The sequence below is a fragment of the Equus caballus genome, chromosome X, assembly GCF_041296265.1.
Source record: "Equus caballus isolate H_3958 breed thoroughbred chromosome X, TB-T2T, whole genome shotgun sequence".
NCBI classification, from domain to species: Eukaryota; Metazoa; Chordata; class Mammalia; order Perissodactyla; family Equidae; genus Equus; species Equus caballus.
Window position 1 is genome coordinate 143,755,770 of NC_091715.1, and position 16,110 is coordinate 143,771,879.

The window sequence follows — 16,110 nt, forward strand, 5'->3', positions numbered from 1 at the left end:
GGGGCGGGGAAGCCGCTGTCCCACGCAGTCCAGGAAGGACTCCAACCCACCACCACCCGCCTCACGCACGCGCACACCCTCTCACACACGTCCAGTGACGCTCACTCCCACTCGCTCACACTCAGACACACTCACATGCTCTTACACTTGCACACTCCCACTCATTCACACACACATTCACTTGCACTCACACACACATTCAATGACACGAATGCACACTCTCACTCGCTCACACGCACACTCACACCTGCTTGGGGAACACGCCCACACAGGTACACTGCACGAGGGAGAGACAAGGGATCAGCCCCTCCCATCCCCTCTCCTCTTGTCCTGCCCCCAAATCCTGAGGGGCTGGCGGAAAGTGGCCAGTGGCCATGGCCCTGCCAAGACACGGGGGACAGACGACCTGGGATGGTGCCTTGCCTGAAGGAGGCAGGGAGAGCAGAGCCCACCTGGGAGCCCCCCGGATCCTGCAGTACCCCTTGATGGGACACGTGCAGGTGTCCCTATAACACGGAGCCAAGTCCACTGGGCCCAAGAGGCTGCAGGCATGGCCCTCATGATCTCCGTCCCGACAGCCCTCGCCGCCCCCTCTCCATTGCCCTGCGCGCCCAGCATCTCCAGGGGCCCCCGCCCCCCGTCCCTGCAGACCCGCTGTCTGCAGCTCTCGCCACACAGCTCAGGGCTCCCCACGTGCTCGGTTCCCACAGGCCGGTTGGACGGCCACAGCCCAGGCCTCAGCTCCCTGCAAGGTCCTCGCCCTGGCCCTCCCTGCTTTGGGAACTGCGTTCTTCTTCTGTACTGTGGGGGTGGTCAGAGACTCTGCCCCTTCAGAATGGCTGGAGGACGCCAGTGGGCACAGACTGGGCAGGCCCTCGAGGGCCCCTCACCATTTCTGGGACAACGGTACCATCCGTCCCCTCTCCTCTCCGCACCTTCGTTCCGTCTCCCGAAGACTCTGAATCAGCTCGGCGCCTGATGGCCGGCTGCCCTCAATTTGTGGTGGGCTCCCAGCCCCCTGAGGTGAGGGCAGAGCCCAGGCAGGTGGAGGCAGATGGCTCCTGGCTCCTGACACCTGACGACACCCTCTCTGAGCACTGCCCCTCCAGCCACGGCGCGCAGAGAGAGGGTCTCAAGGATCAGCAGCATCCTCCATCCTGGGTGGGTGCCCTCCTCAGGTGGCACCGAGGGCTCACTGGGCTGCAGGGACCCAGAGTCCACCTGCTCTGGGCAGGAAGGGGCCACTCCCCAGCTCCTGCCTGCAGCCTCCCACTCACACCCGCTGCCTCCTGCCTGCTCCCAGGACACAGGACTGGTGCCCCTAGGAGTTGGCTGGGAGGGGAGTGGGACAGGAAGGCGGTGCCCCAGCCCCTCGAGGGGCCGCCCTGCCCAGGACTCAAGAGTGGAGGGTGGCTCTCCCTGCCTTTCCTCCCCCGACCCAGGGCATGAGGGCTGTGGAGCCCTCGCCCAGCCCGCCCTCCATCCCTCGGCCATGAAACACCGGCAGGTCCCCAAACGTCCCTCGGTGGCTAGACAGAGGCTGGCCACTTGTCGGCTGGCAGGAGTGGGCTGAGCGGGCAACCACCCCCAGCCCAGAGTCCTGGGCCCAGCTCCTGGCAGGGGCATCTGACCTCAGGCCTGGGCCCTTCTGTGGCCCGCTGGTCTCTGGGATTGCACACGTGACCTCTCTGACCCGTCTGGGTGCCCTGAGCCCCTACAGCGGTGCCAGGGATCCTGGAGCCCTGGATCCTGCCTGTGGTTCCTCCCCCTCCCTTCAACGTCTAGCCCGCTTATTTCTGGGGACACCCCGAGTTTCCTGGGGACCCAACCAGCCACTGCCCATGCCCACAAGTTCCTGTCACTCAGCTCCGTCCAGCCCAGGGGACGACACAGCCCCTCCTGGCCCCTGTCCTGATCATACCCCAATGCAGGTGACAGGCCACTGTTGCCCCCACCCCCACCCCCAGCAGACCCTTCCCTCAGTTGCCCAAAGCAGAGAGGACACGCAGCTGAAACGGTCAATGAAATTTACTGAAGAGAACCACTTACTGAAACCATTGCAGAGAAGGGAATGACAACACGGAGAGGAACTTCTAACGGCCGCTACAGCCCACAGGTCTCGGGGACAGTCAGTCTCTAACGGGGTGCCTCAGCTGCCCCCCATGCTGAGGCCCTCCTACCACAGTCTCCCTTCCTGGGAGCCCCACAGTCAGCCTCTTGGCAGAACGATGGACACTGGCAATGTCTTCTCACTCCAGGGCACCCCCTCCCCCTCTGGCTGACATTCTGGGGTGGGGCCCTGCCCTATGGGCCACATAGGACAGTCACAGGACGCTGGAAAATACAACAGAGGACACCACACCAAGCCCAGGAAACTGAGCCACAAGTAACAACAGGTTGGCACATGAGAGCACAGTCCCACTGGAGCCTCCCGCAGCCCCTCCATGTCCCTGCTCCAGTTCTTCCTTCCCGAGGTCCCGGGGTGAGCGCCGGCCACGCCCTCGTCTGTCCATCCTTCCAGGCATCTCCTGGGACTGGGCTCGGGGACTCTGGGGTGGGGTGGGGGCCACTGCTCAGATAAGCACACACCTCCACAGGAACAAGCAGCGGTTGGCCTAAATCTCCACCGAGAAGGCAGAGTTGAGCTCATGGCACCGGACGAGAGAGAGCAGAGCCTGGGCTGCCACTGAAGCTCACAGCACGTGCCAGGGCCGAGAGGGTGCTGCCTGCTAGGCCAGGACCCCACCCCGGGATCACACACACCTAACGGCTCTGCACAGAGATGATGGCACGTGTGTGTGTATGTTTTGGGAGTGGATTACTTGACACGTGGGTAACTACAGGGTCCACTGAGATACAAGCGGGCTTCCCAGAACAGGGAGGAGCCTGCCCCAGGTGACAGTGAACGGGGGTCCCCTTGTTGGGAGGCCCAGACAGCTGGCACCCTTGAGATGACCTCCTAACGTCTCCCAGGCCCGTGCAGGTGGCAGGCGTCCTCAGGTGCCCCTCACCCAGGCCGGGGCTGCCACTCGGGGGAGCCACCAGGCTGGCCGCCTGAGTTTGCAGGGCTTGGGATGGGGCTTGGGCTCGGTGTGGTGCTGCCTTGAGCGGGGCTACACCTCTCCCCTGCCCATTTGGGGTAACATATGTTCATCTTGGTCACTTGGAACGGCTGACGGTGCGGGTCATGGCCCCTTGGGGATCGTGAGGGGCCAGGGGCTTGGTTTGGGCTGGACGGGCCCCTCCCTCGGCCTGGTCCCCATGTGGGGTGAGGCGGCTACCCTGGCCTCGCCTCCCCCTGCCTCCAGGGCTCTGCTGCCTGGGAGGAGAGGGGGCCCCTGGGCCTTTTGAGCCTACTTGCCCGAGGAGGTCTCGGGGCGGCTCATCTCCTCAGCCCCGTCCTGGTTTCCTGGCTCCTCCTGGATGAGCCCCTCCTTGGGGGTCTGCTCGGCCTCCTGGTCTCCCACCTGGGCAAGGCCTTCCGGGTTACCGCCAGGACCTCCTGGGCCCGCCCCAGAAGCACTGACCATTTGAGCAGGGGTGGGGCCCCCGGGGGCCCCCGAGCGTCCTGCCTGACCTAGCCCCGCACGAGTAGGAACATTTTCACCTTCCCCAGTGGCAGAAGAGGACTTGGTGGTCTCCTCAGGGGCAGGGGCTGCCACGGCAGCATCACGGGTGTCAGGAGCTGCCTCATCGGCCTCTTCACGGGCCGGGGCAGCGTCAGCGGTGTCTTCACAGGTCAGGGCGGCCTGGGCAGCATCTTCACGAGCCCAGGCGGCCTGGGCAGCATCATGGGGGTCAGGAGCAGCCTCTCCAGGGTCGACTGTGACAGGAACTGCCCCATCGGCCACTTCACGTGCCGGGGCAGCCTCGGCTGTGTCTTGCTTGGAAAGGGCAGCCAGGGTGGTATCTTCCTTGGGTGGGGAAGGCTTGCTTTCTTCTGCAGTGACAGGGGTGCCCTCAGTGGTGACCTCATTGGCTGGGAGGCAATCTTCATGGGTCCGGGCAGCATCTTCACAGGCCAGGGCGGCCTGGGCGGCATCTTCACGGGCCGGGGCAGCATCTTCATGGGCCAGGGCACCCTGGCAGGTGGCTAGGTCTCCAACGTCCAGCTGGGCCCCTTCTTCCATGTGGAACTGCTCACTTCTAGCCGGAGCGGCCTCCCACGCCTCCGTCTCCCGAATGAGCTGCAGCATCCCCAGGAAGCCAGGCGGCCTCCTCTCCAGACGCATCCTCCTCAGCTTGTTCTCGAGCGTCTCGTTGGGCCGGGCCTGCATCAGCACCTGCCTGGCGCGCAGCTGGTCTGCGATGGCGGGCCGGATGGCCCCCTTCTCCAAGGCCGCCTGCAGCAGGCCTTCCAGGCGCATCACATAGGCAAAGAGAGCCTCCTGGGGCCTCTGCGCACAAGTCAGGAACTTCAGCCGTGCGGTCATCTGGGCGTCCTTGCTCCCGAACACCTGCACCAGCGCGGCCAGGCAGTCCTGCGCAGGGGTGTCGGGATTTTCCTCCAGGAGGCCGCATATGAGATCCAGCGCGGGGCCACCCAAGCTCTCCACCAGTCTCCTCCTCCTCTCCCTCTCTGACATGTGGCGCCACAGGTACAGCGTGTCGTTGGCATGGTGCAGCCAGCTCTCAAAAGACTCTTCTCCACAGCCCGGCTCTTCCACCCCAGAAAACCTTCTCAGTACCCGGTAGGCCATAGCATCGAGCAGAGACTGCAACGTCTGCCGCCAGTGCTGGCTCCGGGCTGCTGCCTCGTTGATGGCTCTTGCCACACCTGCAGCTCCTTCGTCACCTGGAGCCTCCGCCTCAGCTGTAGCTCCTGCCATGCTCACAGATCCTGCCACGCCTGCAACACCTGTGTCCCCTGCGGTTCCCTCTTCATCTGATGCTCCTGCTTCCTCTTCAGCTCCTGCCTCGCCCTCAGCTTCCTCCTCGCCCTCAGCTTCCTCCTCACCCTCAGCTTCCTCCTCACCTGCGGCTTCTTCCTCACTTGGGGCTCCTGCCTCACCTGTGGCTTCTTCCTCACCCACAGCTCTTGCCACATCTCCAACTTCCTCCTCACCTGCAGCTCCCGCCTCACCTGCAGCTCCTGCCATGCTCACAGATGCGACCATGCCTGCAACTCCTGTGTCCCCTGCAGCTCCCTCTTCATCTGAGGATTCTGCTTCCTCTTCAGCTCCTGCCTCGCCCTCAGCTTCCTCCTCACTCTCAGCTTCCTCCTCACCTGCGGCTTCTTCCTCACTGGGGGCTCCTGCCTCACCTGGGACTCCTGGGCCTCCAGCCTCACCTGTGGCTTCTTCCTCACCCACAGCTCTTGCCACATCTTCAGCTCCATCCTCACCGGCAGTTCCTGCCTCCTCTGGGGCCCCTGCCTCAGACACACCTGCAGCTCCTTCCTCACCTGGAGCCTCTGCCTCAGCTGCAGCTCCTGCCATGCTCACAGATGCTACCATGCCTGCAACTCCTGTGTCCCCTGCGGCTCCCTCTTCATCTGAGGATCCTGCTTCCTCTCCAGCTCCTGCCTCACCCTCAGCTCCCTCCTCCCCTGCGGCTGCCTCCTCAACTGCGGCTGCCTCCTCCCCTGCAGCTCTGGCCACACCTGCCCTGCCAGCCACTGCTTGCCTCTGGGGCTGTGCAGGGAAATTGGGTCTATCCCGTGACTCAGAATCAGGGCCCTGGGGCAGGAAGAACACATCCCAGAGTCCCCCCTTGCCTGGTATCTGTCGGGGGACCAAACTTCGATTTAAATACTCAGTGAACTCCACCAAAGCGACCCTGAACCCGAGCTCCTTTCTGAAGACGTTGCCCAGCACTCGGTACCTGCCCAGGGGCCACAGGGCAGCCCGCACGGCCTCCTGGAATTCCCGGTCCTCGCAGTCCTCCGGGATGCCCAGGATGAGCAGGGAGCGCTGTGCGTTTGCGCCACTCCACCTGCACCAGTCCTGCAGCATCACCAGTGGCATCACCATCACTGAGGACCTGAGGGCGGCCAGAAGGGACTGGACGGGCGTGCACGGACTCTCGCAGTGTGGGCCTCGGCCTGCGGGTGCAAAGGGGAGAGAGGCGTGTCTGTGCCACACAGCCCACCCCACCGCCCCAGCCAGAGCCCCGGGCCCCTCACGCTGGGGCCTGGAGCGCCTCCTCTCGCTGCTGGCTTCGTCGTTGGATCTTAGGAAACCTCTTCGATAATAAACCACATTGCTTCACAAGATGGAAGGCTACCCACATTTTCTACCTCCTCTAGCCTCGGGGCTGGGGGGGTCGCCTTGTTCCCCAAGGACTCTCACGTTTTCCAATTTGGGGCATGAATTTCCCCAGGATCCTGCCTCCTTCTCTTCCACGTGCTCTGGCCTGCAGTGACAGCCCTCTTTCCTTCCTTCCCGGCAGGGTGACTCCTGTCCTCTCTTTGTTCGGGGTCACTCTAGGCTGGGCTCTGGCCCAGTCCCAGGCTGCCTGAGCAGAGCCCGCGGAGGGCCCGCCCTGTCCCTCCCTCTCCCCCGCTCTCTCTCACTGACCTCCCCTCCGGGCGCTCTGGTCTCTTCCGTAGGGCACGTTGGGCTCTCTCTGCTCTTCTCTTTCTAGCTTCCTTCAAGGGACGTCAGGGCCCCGAGTCCGTGTCCTCCTCCTGTTCTACGGCGCACACTTAGAGCTGTCCGTCTTCCTCGGATCGATCGCTTCCTGCGCTGCCTCCCACTACTTTGGGGAAGTTGTATTTTTCTATTACTCGGTTTGAAACTCTTCCTAAGTTCCTCTGATTTCCTCTGATTTCTTCTTCCACCTACAGGTTTGCAAATCTTTAGAGACATGTTAATCGTTGTTAACGTCAAACAAAATCCCCGGGCGACCAGGCAACTTATTCTGTCAAAGCGCAACCCTTTTAAACTTAGGGAGACGCTCCCAGGGCCCGAAGTATGGCGTCCCCCGGTGACCCCTGCGAAGGGCCTCTACTTTCCGCGGAGGCCAAGGCCCTGGCCCTCCACCGCGGCAATCTCTGTGCACCCTCCACTGAGGCGACCTGGAGCTTTTCAGACACCCGCTGCGGGGGGCAGAACCCCTCACCGGACCCTCCCCCACTCCACCGCCCAGGGCACCAGCCTCCCGCAGACCACTGCCTCCCCGGCGCCTCGCCCTCTCTGTGGCACCTGCACCCATGCTGCCAGGCCCTCCTCTCCCGCACCCCTCCTCAGCCAGTGGCCCCCCACCTTCCCGCCCATCCCCCTGCCCATGCCCGGGCGCATCCTCCCCAGACCCGAAAAGCGCCCTCCCCGCCAGCTGGGAGCGCTCCCCTCCAGCCCTGCGAAGCAGGGCGCCCCCATGTGCTTGGACGTTATCCCGCCCATCCGGCTCCCCAAGCCCGGAGTGCTCCCCCTAGTGCGGGCAGTGGGAGCTCTGTCCTCCCAGCTCCCACCCAACAGATGCAGGGCTGCCAGCCTGCCCCCGTCCCCCCCACCCCCAGATGCAGGGCTGCCAGCCTGCCCCGCGCTCCCCACCCACCCCCAGATGCAGGGCTGCCAGCCTGCCCCCGTCACCCCCACCCCCAGATGCAGGGCTGCCAGCCTGCCCCCGCCCCCCCCACACCCACCCACAGAGGCAGGGCTGCCAGCCTGCCCCCGCCACCCCCTCCCCCCACAGCCAGCACCCCAGCGAGCCACAGCGCACCGCTGCCCAGAGCATGGCCGCCCACCACTCCCGCACGCATGGCCGGCCTCGCCCACGCCTCCCACCCCAGGCGGACTCCGCTGACGCCCCCACCCCAGCCGGCAGCCCCCCCGTGCCGGGCGCCCTCCTGTCCAGCCGCAGCCCCGGGAGCGCTCGCTTCCCATGCCCCCCCTAGAGTCACTAGCCCCCGCCCCCGCCCCCGCCTCCCCCCCTCCTGAGGCCCCTGGGAGCCCTGCCCTCAGCCCAAACCCCAGCTGGCTGCCCCCCACCCTCACCGGCTCCCGCTCGCTCACCCTCCCCTCGGACCCCCTCCCCCGCGAGCCCCCCGCCGACGTGGCTCACCTGCGCCGGCCCCGCGGGCGGCTCCCGGTCCCCTGGAAGGCCTGGCGGGCTCGCCTCAGGGCGGCTGTGTGGCCCCGGCTCACGCACTCTGCGCTCGGCCACGCCACCTCCCGCGCCTCCCAGAAGCCCCCGGGCGCAGGAGAGAAAGTTCTAGGTGGCTCAGGGCAGGGCGACGATTGGCTGCGAGGAGCACGTGAGCGACGCCGCGCGGCGAGGGCTTCACGGCGCTGTCGCAAGGCTCGCAGCCGCGGCAGCACAGCGCGGCTTCCGCCCCTGCCACTGCTGCACAGCGCGGCTTCCGCCCCTGCCGCCCGTGAAGCCGAGAGTCGGCCCGCCCGCAGAGCCCGCTGGGGCCCGTGGGGCCCACTGCCCGGTCGTCTGTGCCCTGCTGTGCTTGGTAGCGGCACGCAGACGGTCTACGTCCCTACTGACTTCTCCTCTCGGTGTCCCCATCCCGGGCGGGAGGGGTGACATCTCCATCGGCGGTGCTGGGAATGGCCGCCTCTCCCTCTGTCCCGTCACCCTCGGTTTCCTGGACAGCAAAGTTCTGTCCCTGGCCACAGACACTCCTGGGAACTAGCGCTGCGCGTCCCTCACTGCTGACCCTGCCATCGTTCTGACCTCCCATCCCAGGGACCTGCCTCTGCCTTTAACTCGGCTTGGTCCACTGTCAGCACGGTCGCTCCGACTTCCTTAGCTGCTCTTTCTGTGGGACAGCACTCGGAATCCTCTGACTATCCGCTCGCCTGAGGCTTTGCTGTCCAATCGCAGCGCCTGTGGGCAGCAAAAGCCTGGCTCTCGGCTTCATCCAGACAGTCTCTGCCTTTTAATCGCACGGTTTAACCCGTTAACATCCAGTGTGGTTTCTCCTATGGCTGGATTTACGTCCAGCCCTTTACCGGCTGCCTGAGTCTGCTGCAGATACTGAGGAAACAATACCAGAGACCGGGTGGCTTATAAACAGCAGACGTTCATTTCTCACAGTTCCGGAGGCTGAGAAGTCCAGAAGCGAGGTACCGGCAGATGCCGTGTCCGGCGAGGACCTGCCTCCTGCTTCACACACAGACATCCTCTCACCATGTCCTCGCTATGGCAGAAGCGGGTGAGGGAGCTCTCCGGGGTCTCTCTTACAAGGTCACTGATCCCGTTCATGGGGGCTCCACCCCCATGAACCAATCACCTCCCAAAGGCTCCACCTCCAAATACCATGGCGTGGAGGGGGTCGATTACACAGGTGAATCTGGGGGAGGACACAGACATTCGGTGCACAGCACTGTCTGCCCATCTCTCTCTCTTCCTATGTTCCCCTTTTCCTGCCTGAGATAGTCAAAATTTTTTTATTGCACTTTAACTTACTATTGCCTTTTGAGGCTATTATCGCTTTGAAATGCTTTTGCGGGTTGCTCGACAGATTATAATCTATTTCCTTAACTTTTCACTGTCCACTCTGGGTAATGTTGTACCACTTCACGTAAATGTAAAAAGCTTTCCACCATACAGATTCATTCCCCCTCCACCCCATCCTTTATGCTGCAGTCGCCACATGTAGTACGCTTACAGATATTAGAAAACCTACCATATGCTAGTGTAATTTTTATTTAAAAGTCACATGTATCGTAAGGAAATTAAGAGCAAATAGACGTTCTTGAATAGTTACCCCCCTATTTACCATTTCTGATGTTCTCCATCTCTACCCACGTATCAAGGCTTCCTCTCCTATCGTCTTTCTTCAGAATGAAAGGCCTCCCGTAGCATTTCTTTTCGTGTAGATCTGTTGATGAATTCTCTTAGCTTTCACGTCTCTCCAAAGGTCCTTGTTTCGCCTTCCTTCTTGAACGATCTTTTCCCTGCACAGAGACGGAGAGTTCTGGGTTGAAAGTTGTTTCCCGTTGTTGTTGTCGTTCGGCGCTTTGAAACGCCCTTCCCCTGCCTCCTGGGTTCCCTGGGGTCGATGAGAATTCAGGGAATATTCCTGTTAATTTCTCCTAGATGCACTGCTTTGTCTAACTCTGACTGCCTGTGAGATTTTCTCTTTCTACGCTGTTCAGTCGTTCGGCTACGCTGCACAGACATGTGGTTTTCCTTTGTATTTATCCTCCTTGGGGTTCACAGGACTTCTTGACTCTGTAAAGTATGTCTAGCCCCAAATTTTGAAAATGTCCGTCATTATTTCTTCAAGTAGTTTTTCCTCCCCGTTCTCTCTTTTCTCCTGGGATCCCAGATACACATGTGGTTGGACCTTTTCATATTGTTCTACAGCTCACTGAGGCTCTGTTCTTTCTTTTTTTGGAAAAACCTTTTTTCCTCACAGTTTCTCAGAACGGATCATTTCTGTTGCTCTATCTTCCCACAAGTGATATGAAGCCTCTGCATATTCATAACTATTAACAAACACCGATGTTAAGGGAAGGATAGAGTAAGAGGAGCCAAGAAAGGATTCAGTAAAGAGCTGCCAAGTTCCAAGAGCACGTGGCATCCCGGAGCCTGGGGCAGGGAGCACTTGATGCAGTGGGAGATCAGAGAGCCTCTGCAGAAACCTAGCCCAGCATGGTTCTCACCTGCACAAAACGGAAGCAGACTGGCTGATGGAAGCACAGAGGGAATGAGCTGAAGGACGGCGGGCGTCTCATGGGCGTTCCGGGAGGGCTGGAGAACCAGGCTTGGAGGCTTTGCAGAGAAGGACGAGGGTCTGAATCATGCCACAGTGCTGGGCTGGTGAAGGCACCCCTGTGGCTCCCTCCCACGACTGGGCACAGACACTGTGGTTTGCAACAACAATGTGGGATGCAGGTGCTGCCATGACAACCAGAGCTGCCACTGCTCCTTGGGAAGCAGATCTCACTGGAGTCTGTGTGGCTCCTGCTTCTTCCCAGTTCTGGACCCTGATTCAGTTGGCAGCAGGTGCATCTGATTGGCGGGGCAGGGTCATGTGCCCACACCCTAGCTGTGAGGAAAGCCGGGAGAGGGCCGACCTGGTATTTTCCAGCCCTCTCCTGGGAGGTAGGCTCAGCCTCATAAAGTGGCAACTTCCCTGGACAGAAGGAATGAGCAGGGTCCACTGGGCCCGCCTAAAAGGTCCAACACCTTCCCCCTGCCCTTAGCATGAAACCCAGCTCCCCCCATCCCTGAACACTACCCCTTCAGAGAGCATTGCCACCTTTCCCTTTGCCCAGATATTCTGGGTCCTCTTTCATTGTGCATCTCACTAGCCTGGTGTTTCTGTTCTCCATAGAGCAAGTCTGCAGGTGGGGGTGGTATGGACATGTTTGTGCCCCCTCTCCCCGAAACCCCACAAGTGTCTAGACATTTTCCGTTGCTCAGAAAGTGTTGTCATTGTTGTTCCATGGTGAGGTTTTCACATTTCAGGAACCTCTAATTAAAACACATTTCAGCTTTTTCAAAGACTCTCCGTCTAATACTGGCTCTCTCATGCAGGATGCTAAAGGCCCCTGGGGCATGAGAGTTCTTTGTTGCAATGGCCCCACTCCATGCATCTTGCACATTTAGCAGTCTGAATCCCAAGCATTGGATGCCAGTTTCGCCTTCCCCCATTCAAGGAGAAAACCGAGATCACTCCCACCCATTTTCAACAGACCAAGGGACAGGACCATCCCAAGATGAAGACCATTGGAAACTCTAAGCTTTGTGCTACACCTATAAAAAGGAGGAAAAGCCCTCACTATGTCCTAGTCTGCCAGGAAAAGTGCTAACTCTACTCTATCACTGGAGAAATCTCCCATGTGTGCTGAGCAGGAATCCTTTTCTAGCACCCTGCTCACACCCAGCACCCTTCCCTCAATTGCCCATGGCAGAGATGACACGCAGCTGAAACAGTCAATGAAATTTATTGAAGGGGACCATTTACTGAAACCATTGAAAAGAAGGGAATGACAACACAGAGAGGAATTTCAAATGGCCACTACAGTCCACAGGTCTTGGGCCCCCCCCCCCAACCAGGGTCTCTAACAAGATGCCTCAGCTCCACCACCCCCCCTCATATTGAGGCCCTTCCGCCATAATCTCCCTTCCTCAGAACCCACGCTCAGCCTCTTGCCAGGACGATGGACACCGGTGATGTTTCTCACTCCAGAGCACCCCCTCCCCCCCTGGCTGACATTCTGGGGTGGGGCCCTGCCCTATGGGCCACATAGGACAGTCACAGGACGCTGGAAAATACAACAGGGGACACCACACCAAGCCCAGGAAACTGAGCCACAAGTAACAACAGGTTGGCACATGAGAGCACAGTCCCACTGGAGCCTCCCGCAGCCCCTCCATGTCCCTGCTCCAGTTCTTCCTTCCCGAGGTCCCGGGGTGAGCGCCGGCCACGCCCTCGTCTGTCCATCCTTCCAGGCATCTCCTGGGACTGAGCTCGGGGTCTCTGGGGTGGGGTGGGGGCCACTGCTCAGATAAGAACACACACATCTTCACAGGAACAAGCAGCAATTGGCCTAAATCTCCACCGAGAAGGCAGAGTTGAGTTCACAGCACTAGACGAGAGTGAGCAGAGCCTGGGCTGGTACTGAAGCTCACAGCACGTGCCAGGGCTGAGAGGGTGCTGCCTGCTAGGCCAGGACCCCCACCCCGGGATCACACACACCTAACGGCTCTGCACAGAAATGATGGCACCTGTGTGTGTATATGTGTTCGGGGTGGATTACTTGACACATGGGTCACTACGGGGTCCACAGAGATACAAGTGGGCTTCCCAGAACAGGGAGAAGCCTGCCCCAGGTGACAGTGAACGGGGTTCCCCTTGTTGGGAGGCCCAGAACAGCTGGCACCCTTGAGATGACCCCTAACATCTCCCAGGCCCGTGCAGGTGGCAGACGTCCTCAGGTGCCCCTCACCCAGGCCGGGGCTGCCACTCAGGGGAGCCACCAGGCTGGCTGCATGAGTTGGTAGGGCTTGGGATGGGGCTGGGGCTCGGGCTCGGTGTGGTGCTGCTATGGGCGGGGGCGCACCTCTCCCCTCCCCATTTAGGGTAACACATGGTCATTCTTGGTCACTTGGAAGGGCTGAAGGTGGGGCATAGGGCCCCTTGGGGAACGTGGGGAGCCGGGGGCTTGCTTTGGGCTGATTAGGCCCCTCTCTGGGCCTGCTCCCCATGTGGGGTGAGGCGGCTACCCTGGCCTCGCCTCCCCCTGCCTCCAGGGCTCTGCTGCCTGGGAGGAGAGAGGGCCCCTGGGCCTTCTGAGCCTACTTGCCTGAGGAGAACTCGGGGCGGCTCATCTCCTCAGCCCTGTCCTTGTTTCCCGGCTCCTCCTGGATGGCCTTGAGCCCCTCCTCGGGGGTCTGCTCAGCCTCCTTGTTTCCTGCCTGAGCAAGGCCCTCTGGGTCACCACCAGGACCTCCTGGGCCCACCCCAGAAGCACTGCCCATCTGGGCAGGGGTGGGGCCCCCAGGGGCCTCTAAGGGTCCTGCCTGACCTAGCCCTGCAGGAGTGGGAGCATTTTCATCTTTCTGAGTGGCAGGGGAGGCCTTGGTGGTCCCTTCACTAGACGCAATCTCAGCAGCATCTTCAAGAGAAACAGCATCTTCTTTGGTTGAGGAAGCCTCAGCAGAATCTGCATTGGCTGGGGCAGGACTTTCTATGGCAGAATTGATCTCAGCAGCATTTTTATTTACTGTGGAGGCCTTGTTGGCATCTTCATTGTCTGGGGTGGCCTGGGCGACGGCCAAGCCTCTGCTGTCCACGGGGGCACTTTCCTTTGCCTGGAACTGCTCACTTCTAGCCGGGACGGCCTCCCACGCCTCCGTCTCCCGAATGAGCTGCAGCATCCCCAGGAAGCCAGGCGGCCTCCTCTCCAGACGCATCCTCCTCAGCTTGTTCTCGAGCGTCTCGTTGGGCCGGGCCTGCATCAGCACCTGCCTGGCGTGCAGCTGGTCTGCGATGGCGGGCCGGATGGCCCCCTTCTCCAAGGCCGCCTGCAGCAGGCCTTCCAGGCGCATCACATAGGCAAAGAGAGCCTCCTGGGGCCTCTGCGCACAAGTCAGGAACTTCAGCCGTGCGGTCATCTGGGCGTCCTTGCTCCCGAACACCTGCACCAGCGCGGCCAGGCAGTCCTGCGCAGGGGTGTCGGGATTTTCCTCCAGGAGGCCGCATATGAGATCCAGCGCGGGGCCACCCAAGCTCTCCACCAGTCTCCTCCTCCTCTCCCTCTCTGACATGTGGCGCCACAGGTACAGCGTGTCGTTGGCATGGTGCAGCCAGTTCTCAAAAGACTCTTCTCCACAGCCCGGCTCTTCCACCCCAGAAAACCTTCTCAGTACCCGGTAGGCCATAGCATCGAGCAGAGACTGCAACGTCTGCCGCCAGTGCTGGCTCCGGGCTGCTGCCTCGTTGATGGCTCTTGCCACACCTGCAGCTCCTTCGTCACCTAGAGCTCCTGCCTCACCTACAGCTCTTTCTTCACCTGCAGATCCTGCCACATCTTTAGCTCCTGCCTCACCTGGGGCACCTGCAGCACCTGGGGCTCCAGCCTCACCTGAACCTCCTGCCACACCTGTAAGTCCAGCGTCCCCTGCAGCTCCGGCCACACCTGCCCTGCCAGCCACTGCTTGCCTCTGGGGCTGTGCAGGGAAATTGGGTCTATCCCGTGACTCAGAATCAGGGCCCTGGGGCAGGAAGAACACATCCCAGAGTCCCCCTTGCCTGGTATCTGTCGGGGGACCAAACTTCGATTTAAATACTCAGTGAACTCCACCAAGGCGACCCTGAACCCGAGCTCCTTTCTGAAGACGTTGCCCAGCACTCGGTACCTGCCCAGGGGCCACAGGGCAGCCCGCACGGCCTCCTGGAATTCCCGGTCCTCGCAGTCCTCGGGATGCTCATGATGAGCGGGGAGCGCTTTGCGTTCATGCCTATCCAGCTGCACCAGTCCCGCAGCATCGCCAGTGCCATGGCTGGGACCTGGGGGGAGAGAGCGTGATTGGACAGGGGCGCACAGACTGTCACAGTCTCTGCCTTGGTGGCCTGCAAAGGGGAGGCAGACGTTGATGACAGACAGCCCACCCGCCCCCCCTCAGCGGCGGCTTAGAGCTCTTCCCCTGCCAGTTCTCGTCCCCGCCCCCCGGCGGCTCAGAGTTCCCCACTGCACCCTCACCTCCGCAAGGAGGCGACTCCTTTTCACCCGTGTGGACGCCCCTGATCTGGCCACAGCAGCCCGAGCCCCTCCCACCGTTGTCTGCATCCCAGCCGCCGGGGAGCCCTCCCCTCCCCAGACCGCCGCAGCCGGGAGCCTTCCCATCCTCTCCTTCCTAGCGCCGCACCGCAGCGCCCCAGCTCCCTACTCTGACCCTGGCAATCTGGATGCCCCCTCCCGCGCCCCCTGAGTCGGGAGCCCCTGCCCCTCCCACCAGCACCTGCGGGTCTGCACCTGCAGCCAGCCTCCTCCCCGGCAGCCAGGAACCCGCCCCTCCCCAGACCCCTGCAGCAGGAAGCCCCACCTCTCCTCCCAACAGCGCCCGGCAGACCCCCCTCCCGCCCCCACTGCCCGCCGGGGCAGCGATCCGGCCCCTACCCGGGGCGCCTGCGGTGATCCTGGGGTCCCGACTGAGTGAAGCCCCTGGTCACCTGCTCACTTTCTCCTACTCACGGGCGCTACTGCGCACGGAAACGCCGCCTGCGGGCTGCGCAGCAGGCTCTGGAGGCCGCCTGGAGGCCCTAGAGCCCCAGAGTCCAAAGACCGCGCCTCAGCGGCTCAGCCCGGGGTTGCGCCCCACAGGGGTCTCCCAGGCCCTCTGTGCTAAGGCCACGTGCTCCCAGCAGCCCCGGGTAGATGAGGGAGAAAGTTCTTGGCGTCTCTGTGCAGGGCAAATGGATGCATCAGGAGAGCACGTGAGGAGGGATGAGTGTTGCCGTGACAACAGGACCTGCCTGGTAAGGGCTTGATGTGGCAAGGCTTGGAGCCTCCAGAAGCAACAGGCACGCCCTTTGGCCCTCCAGCTACAAAAAGGCCTCCATCAATAACTGGGGCAAATGGTGGGGGCGCTGGAAACCAGGAGTCAGATGGACAGAGGAATCTAAGGATGGGTCTCCAGTGACACTGTGTACTCGGAGCCTGCCCTCATTAAACCTGAAATCTCCACAACAGAGACAGGTTG

General features: G+C 61.6%; 2 protein-coding genes across 3 annotated transcripts; both read right to left on the minus strand.

Moving 5' to 3' along the window:
• Positions 1–2,010: 2,010 nt before the first annotated feature.
• On the minus strand, positions 2,011–11,040 carry LOC100147440 (paraneoplastic antigen Ma6E). Of its 2 annotated transcripts, none has more exons than XM_014729273.3 (3): positions 8,005–11,040; positions 6,519–6,797; positions 2,011–6,043 (listed from the first exon to the last, which is right to left on the minus strand). In XM_014729273.3, the coding sequence occupies exon 3, from the start codon at positions 5,970–5,972 to the stop codon at positions 3,354–3,356; it is 2,619 nt and encodes an 872-aa protein (XP_014584759.3). In that variant the 5' UTR covers positions 5,973–6,043; positions 6,519–6,797; positions 8,005–11,040; the 3' UTR covers positions 2,011–3,353. The 2 variants fall into 2 exon arrangements, with proteins under 2 accessions (XP_014584759.3, XP_070113200.1); XM_070257099.1 differs by having other exon boundaries at positions 6,519–6,781; positions 8,005–9,448.
• A 2,030-nt stretch (positions 11,041–13,070) lies between these two features.
• LOC111771536 (paraneoplastic antigen Ma6F) lies at positions 13,071–14,961 on the minus strand. Its single transcript, XM_023633706.2, is given in 3 exon segments — positions 13,071–14,648; positions 14,651–14,827; positions 14,830–14,961. Coding segments are annotated over 3 exon segments (1,701 nt in total). The 5' UTR covers positions 14,909–14,961; the 3' UTR covers positions 13,071–13,203.
• Between the last annotated feature and the right edge of the window lie 1,149 nt (positions 14,962–16,110).